Source organism: Chelonia mydas, chromosome 6, assembly GCF_015237465.2.
Source record: "Chelonia mydas isolate rCheMyd1 chromosome 6, rCheMyd1.pri.v2, whole genome shotgun sequence".
In the NCBI taxonomy this organism is placed as follows: Eukaryota; Metazoa; Chordata; order Testudines; family Cheloniidae; genus Chelonia; species Chelonia mydas.
In genome coordinates, this window is record NC_051246.2 from 119,312,076 (window position 1) to 119,326,535 (window position 14,460).

At 45.5% G+C, this 14,460-nt stretch overlaps 1 protein-coding gene across 6 annotated transcripts in view; it reads right to left on the reverse strand.

The window, feature by feature from the left end:
* Nucleotides 1–14,460, reverse strand: part of SYT16 (synaptotagmin 16) — a 141,663-nt gene that overhangs the window by 45,445 nt on the left and 81,758 nt on the right. For 2 of the 6 annotated variants that reach the window (XM_043549380.1, XM_007072458.3), the window contains one exon: nucleotides 3,133–3,770. The exons of 3 other annotated variants lie outside the window; for them this stretch is intronic. In XM_043549380.1, the coding sequence (XP_043405315.1) occupies nucleotides 3,133–3,697 (565 nt within the window). In that variant the 5' untranslated portion in view covers nucleotides 3,698–3,770. Of the gene's footprint in view, nucleotides 1–2,904; nucleotides 2,952–3,132; nucleotides 3,771–14,460 lie in introns of those variants that run through there. One more of the 6 variants, XM_043549383.1, reaches the window with a different exon arrangement.

Consider the following 14,460-nt stretch of genomic DNA (forward strand, 5'->3'; position numbering starts at 1 on the left):
GAAGGGGCTTCGGGCAAAGCAGCTGGGCAGGGGTGGGGAGCTCTGCAGAGTAGAGCTCCATGATGGCTCCATATAGGCTAATGTGGAGAGAGGCTGGTAGGGGTCAGGCCATAGGAACTAACATGGATGCGGTGGCCAGGAACTCCCATAGAACAGGCGCTGAGAGAACATGGCCACTATTCCAATCCTTTAATGTCAAATCCTGCCCTCAGTTTGGGGAGGGGCACAATTTCATCCCCTTGCACAGCCACATAAATGCCTGATTACTCTGGCTTCATGCAGCATTTGTGAATTTCACCTTCTAGCAGACACCACTACTGAGGCCTGGATTTCTAACTTGAGAATTCACATTGATCCAGCTCTAAAATACAGTATCAAAGACATCAGGCAGGGGAGTTTGGGGGAAGGGGATGATGGTGGGAAAGAGTATTATTGGCTGGTTATTCCTTCCTTTCTAATGATTTACTTGTTTAATGGGAATGATGGTGCAGGGGGAAGAAAGTAAAGGACATATTTAAATTTTTCTTGAAGGGTCACTGCCAAGATTTACACCATCCATGTCTCATCTCCCCACCAAGTACCAAAACAAAAGGCCAGATCCTGTGCAGTATCAAGCACCATACCGGAGGTGGGAGTCAAAGGTGTTTAGCCGCCCTCAGGGGAGAGCTTTTCCAACAGCAGGTTCAAATTTTCGGAAGTGTCTAAATGCCAGTTTCAAAAGAGTTAAGCACTTGGAAGTCTTAGGACTTGTCTACACAGGGAGTTATGCCAGATTAATTATTTCTGATGAACTACCTCTGTGGATGCTCCTACTCCAGAATAACAGTGCCTTACTCTCAATCAGCTTGATCTAATAGCTATTCCAGAATAACTCCCTGTGTGAACAAGCCCTTAACACTCCTTGGAAGTGGATTAAGCCAATTTGAAACAAGGATTTCTTATTCCAGAATAAGCGAGTCCAACACATGGAGTTATTCAGGAATAGCTATTCCGCTTTAAATCCAAATTAACTTTCCTGTGTAGACAAGCCCCTATGCTCCTAAATCACTTTTGAAAATTTTACCCTAGGCCAAGAGAAAATATGAATTCCCCGAAACAATGGCTTTAATACATCATTACCTATATGCAACGTAGTCAGGATACTAGTTTTCATGCAGTGTCCACATAGGCTTACACCTCTGCCAGCTCTCCCTGATCACACATGGAAAGTGGATTGATAGAATAAATTCCACCTGAACATACACACAATGAGGTCACATGCAATATAGTGCAGAAGCATAGAAATTCCAGACCACCACCACCACCCACCTACCTCGAAGGGTGTTGTGCTTAAAGTTGCTCATCAGCCAAAGTTTTAAGATTATTGCAGCCCTCTCTTTCCATTATTAGGGGGAAAACTGGTCTGCATCCTTTGGGTAGCTGCCATACAGACCCTTGAAACTATACATTTAACTTATAGACTCAAAGGCTCGAATGAACCATCATAATCATAGAATCATAGAATATCAGGATAGGAAGGGACCTCAGGTCATCTAGTCCAGCCCCCTGCTCAAAGCAGGACCAATCCCCAACTAAATCATCCCAGCCAGGGCTTTGTCAAGTCTGACCTTTAAAACCTCTAAAGAAGGAGATTCCACCACCTTCCTAAGTGACCCATTCCAGTGCTTCACCACCCTCCTCGTGAAAAAGCTTTTCCTAATATCCAATCTAAACCTCCCACACTGCAAGTTTTGCCTTGTTCTATCGTCTGCTACCACTGAGAACAGTCTAGATCCAACCTCTTTGGAATCCCCTTTCAGGTAGCTGAAAGCAGCTATCAAATTCCCCCTCACTCTTCTCTTCTGCAGACTAAATAATCTCAGTTCCCTCAGCCTCTCCTCATAAGTCATGTGCTCCAGCCCCCTAATCATTTTTGTTGCCCTCCGCTGGCATCATTTATTCTAGTCTTACCTCCTGCACATTACAGGCCACAGAACCTCGCCCACCCACTCCTGTAATAGAAGCCTAACCTCTGGCTGAGTTATTGAAGTCCTTAAATGATGGTTTAAAGACTTCAAGTTACAGAGAATCCACCATTTACACTAGTTTAAACCTGCAAGTGACCATACCCCATGGTGCAGAGGAAGGCAAAAAAAAAAAAAAAAACGCAGGGCCTCTGCCAATCTGACCTGGGGAGAAATTTCTTCCCAACGCCAAATATGGCGATCAGTGAGACCCTGAGCATGTGGACAAGACCCACCAGCCAGACACCTGGGAAAGAATTCTCTGTAGTAACTAAGAGCCCTCCCCACCTAGTGTCCAATCACCAGCTGTTGGAGATATTTGTTGCTAACAGTCGCAGATCAGCTACATGCCATTAAAAGCAGTCTCATTATACCATCCCCTCCATAAACTTTTCAAGCCCAGTCTTGAAGCCATTATTAGGGGGATATCTGGTATGCATCCTTTGGGCAGCTGAGATTCAGACCCCTGAAACTATTAATTTAACTTAATTTTTAAAAAAAATCAAATTCTGATCCATTTCCTGCCATTTTCTGCCTAGCGTCCTCTTGAATCTCATTTGAAAAGTTGTGAGGAGAAAAAGTGATCTGGGAATACTTCACCTGTAACTCTCGAAACACATCTATCCTTCAGTACCGCATTTCACAGCAAGCCACACAGAAACATCTTGAGATTCCTGGCAAGGTTTCATTTTTTTTTTAAGCAATGATGTACAAACAGATGCTTCTCAAAGTGAAGGCTTAAGGTGAAAAGCTCCCTTTGAAGGGTTCTGATACCTGAAGCATTTTGGCTGAAATCCACAGCACACTAACATGTCAAGCTCATGAGCCTGAATTGAATAAATGCGGGAAATGAACTGCATTTCTTAATATGGTAACAGGACCTGATTTTCCTCTAACCTACCGTGTCTTTACACCCGTTGAACTCCACTCACTTTAATGCAATTAATTCTGAAAGACAGAGGAGAATCAGGGCCATTAGCATGGTTGGTTTGGGGATTTTGAAGCTGTGAGAAATCTACAAGAGATGATGTAAAATAAAATGAGCAGATTAATAACTAAATCAATCAAAGTCAAAGGAGAGAAATGGGCCCTCTTACATAATGCTGCCGGGTGGTAACCACCATCTTACCTTCCACACATGCCTTTCCATTAATATTTTCTAATGAGCCAGGCATATCAAGTTCACGCTGAAGGTCCCTTATCTGCCTGTTGAGGTAGCCTTCCTCCTCAGGTATGGTAGGAAGCATACCTAGCAGCTGGTGGTCGTCATATTCTTGGTAAAACCCCTGGGATGACAGAGAGCTGGTGTCGTCTGGACGTTGCTCTAAGGAGCTGGTGCCGCTTCTCACTCTTTTCTGCCATTGCAGATCCATGTCGGAGCCCCGGGCAGGTGCCTGGGAATCAAGATCATGACTTGTTGATGGAAAGTCACCGTCTTCAGGATGCACGTGTTCAGCATCTTTCATGTTCTGGCTAAAGCTTCCTTCATCTTCTGAATCTTCAGAGTAGTCCTTGTAACTGCCGTCACTGTCTTCTAAGTCCTGGTTTCCATCTTCCTCCGACTTGTGGTCCACTCTGCTCAAGTTGACCAATGAAGCAGATAAGGAGTCTCCCACTTGCTGGACAGCTTCATACATCCGTGACATCCAGGAGGAGAGTGGCTGGAGGAAACTCTGAGCATTCTGAGAAGCCATGCTTATACCATGACCCGTATCTGATGATCAGTTGTTCAGTTTTGCCAGCATGCCACACTTACAATTCTGTGAGCTATAGAATAAGCATTATAAGAGATTACCGTAAATCACTTGTCCATCAGCGTCTATGTGTTATCTATCAAAACTATCCAGCCTAGAGAGAAGGAAAGGCAAGAACCCGTCCACCAGCTTAGAGATACCGCCACTAAGCCACCACCAGAAATCCAAGATTACACAGCAAGGCATGCATTTTGCAGCAGACAGCAAAGAACTCCAGATAATCCTACAGCAGCGAGATAAAAGCCATTATGACAAAAACTTAAATAGAGACCATTTGAACGCCAGCACTTCTCGTGGTGCTCATACATTACACTATTAGCACCAGAACGATCTATATAAAAATACTCTGTGCTTATATAACAAATTTAAGCCAAGGTTCTCAAAGCATTTACAAACCTTTATTCGCTTAATGCCCCCTTGAGTTAAGTATCATATTATATCCACCTTAAAGATGGGGAAACTGAGGCACAGAAAGTCTTTTGTTTGTTTATTTTTTAATTGACTTGCCTAAAGGTCACACAGTCAATCATTGTCAGACAGCAGCAGCACTCCCCACTCCCAAAACTATGCTCTAGCCATTCACTACACAAATGTCGGTTCCCGTGGGGGAACACAAGTCAATAGGCTGTATTCATTTCTATGAGAAGGTTTAAAAGGAGCATTTTGACATCAATTGTTGGCAGAGGAAGGGGAAGCTGAGCGTAACCACAATGTTCTTTTGATGTTTAAATGAAACATAACCATTTTCTACACTCAGGCCCTGATTCAGCAAGGCAGTTAAGCATGTCTAACTTTCCGCATTGTCAGCAGTCCCGTTGAATTAAGTGGGATTAGTCAGAGGCTTAATGTTAGGCATGTGCTTACATACCTTGCAGAACCAGAACCTAAGACAGTTTCTGATTTTCTGGAAGTAGTGTGTGGAGAGAGATTTAAATATCTCAATTTTTAAAACTAATCTCAATCCAAAACAGGAATGTGTATCATTTTTTCATCTTCATAAGGACTGCAGGAAGGCAATGGGCCCTTCTCTGCATGCCTCTGGCACATCTGCTCTTTGTGTGCCTTTGAAAAATCTTTCCACACATTACCAGAAAGATATCAGCAAATTCAGGGGGAGTTCAGAGAAGAGGAACAAAAATTGCCAGAAAGCTAATGGATTTAGGAGGAAAGATTAAGCCACCTGTACTGCTTGGGTCAGTGACAACTACAAGGGGGAAAAAATGTTTACATGAAATCTGGGCCTTACTGATTCCACTGACTTCAAGAGGGCCAGGTTTCACCCCAAAAGAGAGAAGAATTATACAGTGTGCCACAGGGCAATATAGATAGGCATAACTACATTAAGAAAGGGAAACAGAGGGGGACTGTCACTGAGTGTGGGGGAGTCAGGGCCCTGCACCCCCCACTCCCTGCAATTCACCGTGACTCTCAGCCAGACAGTAAAACAGAAGGTTTATTAGACAACAGGACCAGAGCCTAAAACAGAGCTAGTAGGTACAGAAAACAGGACCCCTCAGTCAGGTCCTTCCTGGGGGGTGGGGAGCCCTGACCCAGGTGCTGGGCCTGTTTCACCAGCAAGCTCCAAACTGAAACTCCTTCCAGCAGCCTCCTCCAGCCTTTGCCCAGCTTCCCAGGGCAGAAGGTGTCACCTGGTGTCACCCCCTCCTGGGCTCAGATTATGAAGGGCAGCCGCCACCCTTTAGGTGCTTGTCATCCCTCAGCGAAGTCACACCCTGATTTCCCATCTCCATCTAGTATTAATGCAGACAGTAAACGAGTAAAACTCCCCTGCAACATTACCAGGTTAATACTCCCTACTCCGTCACATCCCGGGGGTGAAATCTGGGCCTCACTGATATAACTGACTTCAAGGGGGCCAGGGTTTCACCCCAAAAGAGAGAAGAATTATACATTAAGAAAGGGAAAATAGAAGGGGACCATCAAGAAAACCTCTCAACAGTTATATGTATAAGGCTGCAGAATAGTATCCAAAGGAAACTGACAGGAGCCCCATTTCCTGGGATACATAAAACTAGGGAGAGTCTTTTGTCCAGTCTTTTTTTAGAGAGTAGCTCCCCACTGAATTAGACGTGGATGACTCAGTCTACCTTTTCAATCTGCACCTTCCATGACTGATTATTTTGCCAAATGACGTTCATTTAACTGGCTATGGTTTGTTTTGCAGAAATCTCCAAGATGTTTGTCGTCATTAGAGCATGCTTAAAAATATAATCATTATCCCGGTGATAAAAGTGCGGATGACTAAATCTTTGACAATACGTTTTTAAAAGTTAATGGCGGTCACAAAGCCTTTCCGTACATGCGCAGACGCTGATCCAATGCCACTTGGAGTCAACTGGAAGCTTGCCATTGATTTCAGTGGCCTATTAAACCAAGGTCATATTTCCCATGCAATCAATCACGCCCATTCCCTTCACTGTCCCCCCGGCTCCCATCCAGCCACTCATCCTCATATGATATATTTGTTTTGACTCTGAATTCAATTCATTTTCCACCATCTCCAAATGATATGTTTTCAGTGTGCTGCAGATTTTTCTAGTGATGAGTCACTGCACTGTAGACGTTGTTAGGGGACACTGGCAGCATTGACAGCTTGGAAGGAGAGAGTTAGGCCTTTCGGGGTTTTTTGGGTCAGGGTGATTTGGGTTTGCTCTATCCAGCGATGATTGCTAAGCACAGTAGCTAAACATTGCTTCTAAAATGGAATAGTTGGTTTAAAAATAAAGAGAACAAAACCTTTCTGCATTTTTGTGAGGGGTTACTCGCTCACGTCTGTGAGCCAACGACCTCTTGGTGCCCCCTGGCAGAAGGTCAACGTGCGTCACAGCAAGGCCCTTCCAACGCTAAGAATTTTCGTTTTAAATAACTTCACCAATCTCAACTCACATTTTTAAAAATTGAGTTATAGAGGGAGAAAAATTGATGAGAACAATAAGTGAAACGTTGGTGGGAGCAAGTACCACTTATTTTTAACGTGTATATCTCAAAAAACCCACCAAAAAACAGCTTATCAGCTTCACTTCAAACATCCCCAACCTTTTCTCCCTCTCGCGAGACGTTTCAGGCTAAATAGCCTGTGTAGTTATTAATTGTTTCCTTTCTTTTAGAAAATCAGATGGGTAGAAGGGTCGATGTTAGGCATATAAGAGAAAGCACCACAACCATCACTATGAAATCCCTACAATCAATACACTGATTTCTTTATAGATTATATTATGAGCAATGGTAACTGTAAGGAGTGACCTCCTTCAGCTGAGCCTGAGGACGAGCCAGCCCAGCCTCCAGGCAGATAAATGAGCTCAGACGAGTTGCGGCAGGACCACCTGATTGACCTGCCCACCTGATTGGCTGAAGGGAGCCAGCAGACCAGGCCTGTTTTAAGCTCAGCAGCAGGTCCCTGGTGTCTCGATTCTTATGTGCGCAGCTGCGAGTGTTCCTGTGCCTGCCTTGTTCCCAGCCTTGCTCCTGTCCTGTTCCACTCTGCTCCAGCCCTGCTTCCTCCTGACTCTGATCCCTGGCTCAACTCTTGGTTCCCAACTCCTGCTCTGACCACTAGGCCTGACTCCCACTTCAACTACTAGGCCTGACCCCCCAACATCCCAGTCATGACAGTAACTGTCGGATGTACCATCATTCCATTCCTAGGTAGATGACTAGACTGGTTCAGGTGTAAATCCGACAGCACCTTAGCTAAGAACTTAGGGTGTGGTGATAGTAAGACCTTGTCCTTGAAAAACATTATAAATGGGGGTTCTGCCATCAAGGTTCCAATCTCTCCAACCCTATGGGCTGACATGAAAGCTACTAGAAAGGCAGTCTTTATAGATAAGTGAAGCAAGAAGCAGGTCGCCATAGATTCAAACAGAATAAATATCTTATTCAAACATAAGATATTTAAGTACCTGGTTGAGATCCCAAATCATAGTAGCATCTTTACCCTGTGGATAAAGATTAGCCAGACCCTTAATAGATCTCAAGGACATACGGTGCACAAAAATGGAATACCCATCTCGGGGAAAATGAAAAGCTGATATCGCAGGGTGATGAACCTTTAACAGAGCTAATTGATACACTCAGTTTTTTAAGTCCAGCAGATGGCTAAGAGCGGAGAAGATTCAGGCACAGGGTGGTGATGGTGACATCAGTGGTTGAACCTCTTCCATTTCTGAATTTAAGTGCAACCCTTCTGCCTGTCAGAGTTGGCAGCAACAAGGGCCGGGTTCAGTATCTAGGGGTTCCATTCCAATAACACAATGCAAAACCGGCTCGAGCCCCCACCCAGTGACCTGGGACAAATATGTACCCTCCACCCCCCCCCCCCCCCCCCCCCCCCGCTGGGTGCCTCCAAGAGGCAATCTTCCCCTCTCGCAAGCACAGAGTGTAGCAAAAGCCTTTTAATAACAGAGAAACAATGTGGCATTATGTTGGGGAAACACCACCAACAGGATTCATAACACAACCCATGAGCAAAAAAACCCACCCCAAGCAAATTGGGGCGTGCCCTTTCCCTTTGGTTCTTGAGTCCAGCAACCCAAAGTCTCCCAAAGTCCCAAAAGTCTCTGTCCCTGGTCAGTGCAGCACCAGAGTTTGAAAGTTTATCTGCAGAGTTTTACCTCCCAACCTGGGTGGAGATGGGGGGTGGGGTTAAGGGGCACCTTATGTGGTCCAAAGCCGATTGCCCCACCTCTCCATGGGGCTCCGCTCCGCTCCACCAGCCGTCCCACAAACTGCTCCGCTCCACCAGCCGCTCTGCTCTGCCAGCTGTCCCATGAGTCACTCCAGCCATCCCGAAAACTGCTCTGCTCCGCCAGCTGTCCCGCAAACTACTCCGCAATATATCTTCAGGCTCCCCCCTACTTAACACAACACTCAGTGATTTCAGCTCTGAGTAAGTTTAGCTCTTTTGTGATTTCAGCTTGTAGTAGGGGAGCTTAGTACTGGTGCACCATTGGTTCAAAGTGAATTCAGCTCAGCAGTTTGTAACTAGACTCCTAATGGAATCAAAATTAGCTCTGATATTCCACAGTGGAGAGAGGAGGAAGTGCAATTAGCATGTAAGGCCCTCACCAGGGGGCCCATACCACCAGGTATTAATACCTGTCCCCAGCCTCTCTCAATTCACTGAGTTTTGGAACCCATGTCCCTTGCCTAGCGAGTGCTACTTAGTTGATGGCGAGTCCCTTCATCATAACAAAAGGCCAAGTACAGTTCCACTGTCCTTGATTCACAGAATCAGGATAACAACAATTTATTCTTCCTGCCCCAATAACAGAGAAACTGGGGATCCCACAGCAGCCAAAGTGACCATTTGGGCAGCTATGGGCTCATGCTAGGTGGGGTGGGTGTGCCTATGCAAATGAGATCAGTCCCTGAAGTTCTTTTCCACAACTTGCCACAACTCACTACCAGATGTCAGGGTGGAGCTCATCCTGACTCTGCTTACATAAGTAATTCTATTTGATTCCCTTCTACTGTTTAATAATACTTGTTGTACTCCTGTTGAGCAGGTGGATTATAATCCCATGAACCGTCTGGGAGCTATGCTTGGAGCCCTACTTCACCCCTAGGTTGCACTGAAACACAAGACCCATTTCCTGGAAGAGGAGATGAGGGACGGTCAAAAGCTTGAACATTGGTTGGACACACAGGTAAAGCACGTAAGGACACCAACCTTGCCTTGGCCAAGTTGATACTGCAAGGACAACCCTGGCCTTGTCCTGCCTGATGTTGTTCATCACTCTTAGAATTGGTGTTGTTGGAGGCAATGTGTAGAACAGGCCCTTTGTACAAAGAAGGAGAAAGACATCTCCCAAAAAGAGAGGCAACCTAGGCTCCTCTTTAGCAAAATAAGGGACATCCTGTTGCTGGACATGGCAAATAGGTCCACCTGGCGAAGTCCCCACCTCTGGGATATCCCAAGAAGGATTTGAGAGTCCAACTCCCATTCATAGTCCTGGGAGAAGTACCTGCTGAGCCTATTGGCTGTGACATTCTGGACTCCAGGAAGGTAAACAGCTGAGATCTGAATCTGATGGGCTGTACTCCATAACTTCCATAACTAGTTTATAGCTTTGGTACATAGGGAGGGTGATCTTGCTCCTCCCTGTGTGTTGATATAGAACACGCACGGTACATATCCATCCTGCTCCTGATTGATTTGCGACTGATAAGGGGTAGGAACTGAAGGCAGCCACTCCTGACTTCCCTGAGTTCCAACACGTTGATACAGAGATCAGTTTCCTGAGATGATCATCTGCCCTGAGTTGTGAGTGTGTTGAGGTGTGTGCTCCCCACCCTAAACAGTGATGTGTCCATTGTCACAGTTATTGCTGGAGCTGGGCAGATGAAAGGGATGCCTATGCAGATACTGTGTTGGCCTTTCCACCAATCCAGGGAGTTCTTCACCTGGAGGGAAACTGTAACCTGTTTGTCCAAGCTGTTGTTGAGGAATAGATCATCCTCCTGAACCAGCCCTGAAAGCAGTGGAGGCATGATCTTGCATGATTGATCACTAAGATGCAAGCTGCTGTATGACCCAGGAGCTGCAAACAGTTCCTTGCTGTAGTACAGTTGCGTCCTTGAATTGTCCTGACCAGATTCAACAAAGTTATGAATCTGTCTGTGAGAAGGAAGGCCCTGGCTGCCAATGAATCCAAACATGTCCCTATGAAATGTATTCTCTGTTCAGGGGCTAACTTGGACTTATTTAAGTTTAGCTGGAAACCCAACTCCTGAAAGAGGACGAGAGCTGTCTAGGTGGAAGTTAGTACTGCTTTGTAAGTACTAACCAGTCTTCAAGATATGGGAAGACTAAAATTACTTCTCGCTGAAGGCTAAATGACTTTTAGCCGCTACTGCTAAACCCTTGAAAAATTTATTTGAGACTGAAGAGAAGCTGAAGGGAAGTACTCAGCACTGAAAATTATTCTAGCCCATGGTGAAATCCAGGTAACCCCTGTGCTCGGGATATGTCACTATAAGGAAATTGGTTTTTGGCCCTTGACCTAAAGGATGCCTATCTCCTGCCTCTAGAAAAGGGATTATAGCTGCCAGAGTCACCATCAGGAACTTCTGAGACTTTACAAATTTGTTCAGTCAGCTTAGATCTCAGAACAATCTCCACTCTCCGTCCTCCTTCGGCATGAGAAAATACTTTGAGTAAAACCCTTTCCTCCTGTGAGGTGACGGAACTGGTTCTATCATTCCTAAACAAAAGAGGGAGTGTACTTCTTGACTAAGTGTAGTCACGTAAGAGATACCTACACCGCCACACCTGTTGGAAATGGGAAAGGCAATCTCCAAAGTGGGGAGGTGGGCAAAAGGTTGGAGCTTGCAAACTAGAGATGACAGAGGAGACAAAGCCTTGGCCAACCTGTCAAAATTGCCGTTCCGATGATGAGTAGGTACTCACTGAAGGAGGGTGGCAAGCTCTTCTCCTCTGGAATCTCTCTCTCTCACCATGGAATTGGTGATTCTGTGAAAACCAGGGAACTGAGCCAGGCGTGATCTCTGGGTTGTTTGAGACATGCTAACTCTCTTCTTGTTTCTAGGGATATATATACACCCAGAGACCTCAACATGACCCTGGAGTCCTTCAGCATATGCATAGTTCCCAAGTTCTCCATAGGTCACAAGAAGAGCTTCTGACCATCAAATGGGAGGTCCTCAACAGTATTCTGAACCTCTCTTGGGAATCCCAACAACTGGAGCCACAACACCCTGCACATGACAACTGCTGTGGAGGTGGATCTATCAGCAGTGTCTGCAGCATCCAAGGATGCTTGGAGAGAGCTTCTGGCTGATAATTGACCCTCCTTAATGATGGCCCAGAAGGAAGTGTTCTCTGTGCTCCTAAGGAAGATGATCAAAAAAGGATGCAAACTTGTTGTAATTAATGTAGTCATACTTGGCCATAATCTCCTGATAATTTGTGAACTGAAATTGGAGAGTTGCAGATGAGTAGGCTTCCATCCAAAAAGGTCTTACCTTTTCTGGCCATTTCCTATGGAGCACACCTGGAGTAATTCTGTCTACCCCACTTGTTTAGAGCATCCACCACCAGGGAATTAGAAGGGAGATGGGAAAACAGAAATTCTGAGTTCCTGGGGCAACGTAATATTTCTTATCCACCTGCTTACAAGTTGGCAGCATGGCCACATGTCTTTGCTGGATCCAGGAGTGGTTCATTAATGGGTAGTGCAACCCCAGTGGGTGTCACGGAATGCAAAGTGTCCAGGAGTTTGTGATGAGAGTCTTTAACTTCCTCAAGAAGTACAGTATCTGGATGGTGTCAGCCACCCTCTTCACAAGGTCCCGGAATAGATGAAAATCATTGGCCATAAATGGTGGTGGAGGCATGACTGCCTCACCCAGAGATGAAGATGAACCTGGGATTTGAGGGGTAGCCTCTTTGTCCACCCGAGCCGCCTGTTCCTCAAAGGTCCCCTCGTATTGGGGGTTTGGTGGAGGAGACTGTGTAACCCTAGTTTCCTTGTGCAGCGGAGCTGGAAAATTGGCAAATTGCTGCCAAGAAGTCACCCAACAATCCCAATGTGGCCAGTATGCACAGAATTTTTGTAATATTTTGGCACAGAATGCCCCCAGAAGTAAAAGATGGGGAAGGGCAGGGGCCACCATGTAAATTTCTACATATATGTATCAAGCGCTGATCACTGTAGTATCTGAGGGTACATCAATCACACAGACTTTCGAAGGCAAAGGAGCAGTATAAATGCTTTAACTCTCGAGAACTTCTCCCAAAACAGGATATCACAGTAATGGGTGCAATATAAAACAAGGATCAGAGGCTGAGAAGGCTCTAGAGCCCAAGCAGTGAATTCTGAAATTTCTTATTCCTCTCATCACAGCTCTGCATGCAGCTAGCTATGTTTGGAGTTGTGCCAGGATTTGTTTTAAAAACTGATTTCCCGATAACAAAACACATTTTTGTCAGGATATTTAGCCTCCTTTCTTGCTGATCCTTTGTCATGTGCACTCTTTTTGTAAAAGAATGGCAACTACAAATTACTGTCCCCTACAGTTATCACGGGGGGCAGGAGGGAAGAGCGATAGTAAGATCTATTGTGTAAGCGTGATGTTAATTGTTCATAACAGGTAGGAGCTGTTTCACAAATCCAGGCTTGTCTACAATGTAGAGAAATAGTATGAAAACAAGATGAAAAATGTTTCTGCAATTCCTAAACGCAAACATCGTGAAATAACATCTGCAGTAGCATCATTAAATCCGAGCAGGACAGTTTGATTGCAACCTGACCCCAAAGGGTTTATTCCGTTCTGTGAGTTGCTCGGTGTGATCCAAACTACTTATTCCATATATAGACACATTAGTATTCTACTTAGATTGTAACCTCTTTGGGGCAGGGACTGTCTTTTTGTTCTGTGTTTATACATCTTTGACAAATGTGAGAATTGCCCTTAATATTTTATGAAGTATCTGCATGACTCTGTACCGAGCACCTTGCACTGCTATCCATTGGGGGAAGAACGGATTTTTCTCCCTGGGATATGTGAGATCACGTTAGGTATTTGACATATATAGCCACTAGAACCGTCTGGGCTAGAATCAACATGTTTGTTGCAGAGGTAGCTGAATATGTGAACACAGCACAGTTTTGCAACGGAAGGACAATGGACACAGGAACCTGTGTTAAGAACTGGCCTCAGAGACACAGCCACAGGGCTCTCTTTGGAGAGACAAAGAGTGGGGATGGAGCACAGGGAAGCAGGCCCTGGCTTCCACCTCTTTCATGCTAACCCAAGGATGGTCAGAGTCTGTATTCCAGGTAACTGATAAACTGTTCCCTTCCTCTGCAAAGGCTTGTGTTGTGGTGTCACTGCAGAAACTTACTGAGAACACTGCGCCCAGAAGTGCGGGGAGTCTCTCATAGGAGTCTGGCTTGGCAGGACTTGCTGCAGGGAGCCCTGGAGGGTATGTCAACACAGCAAAGAAAACCCGCAGTTGGCCTGTGCCAACTGACTTGGGCTTGTGGGACTGTTTCATTGCTGTGTAGACTTCTGGACTTGGGCTGGAGCCTGAGCTCTGGGACTCTCCCAAACTGCAGGGTCCAAGAGCCCAGGCTCCAGCCTCGAGCCAAGACATTTAAACATTAATGAAACAGCCCCAAGAGCCCGAGTCAGCTGCGGGTTTGTCTTTGCTGTGTGGTTATAACCAGAGAGAGACAGGGATAGCTGGCACCCAAAAGCCCGGCTTCAGAGTCACAGGGGATCCAGCACACGAAAGTGTTACTCGCAGGAGATGCGTTAACAGGGCATAAACCAGATCCATGACACGTATGCTTAGCATAATGGGGTCCTGGTCCACGACTGGTACTCATAGGTGCTAATGCAATCAATAATTATGTTCTTGGGGGAATCTGAGGTAAGTGGAGAGTAGGGAGAAACACATCTCGACTATATTCTGTTGCCTGTGATATAGTGGAGGGCCAGATTCTGACCCGATGTCAGTGTAAATCAGGAGCATCTCCACTGAAGTGAATGGAGTTACATCAGTGTAAAATCAATATGGGACCAGAATCAGGTCTTTAGAAATTCTCTGACCACTTGTCAAATGAGCACAACTGGATAGTTTGTTTCTGAATAGTAACAAGAAGGTGGCACAGCAAGTAACTTTCAGCATCTACATGAGTGTATGTGTGCTCACA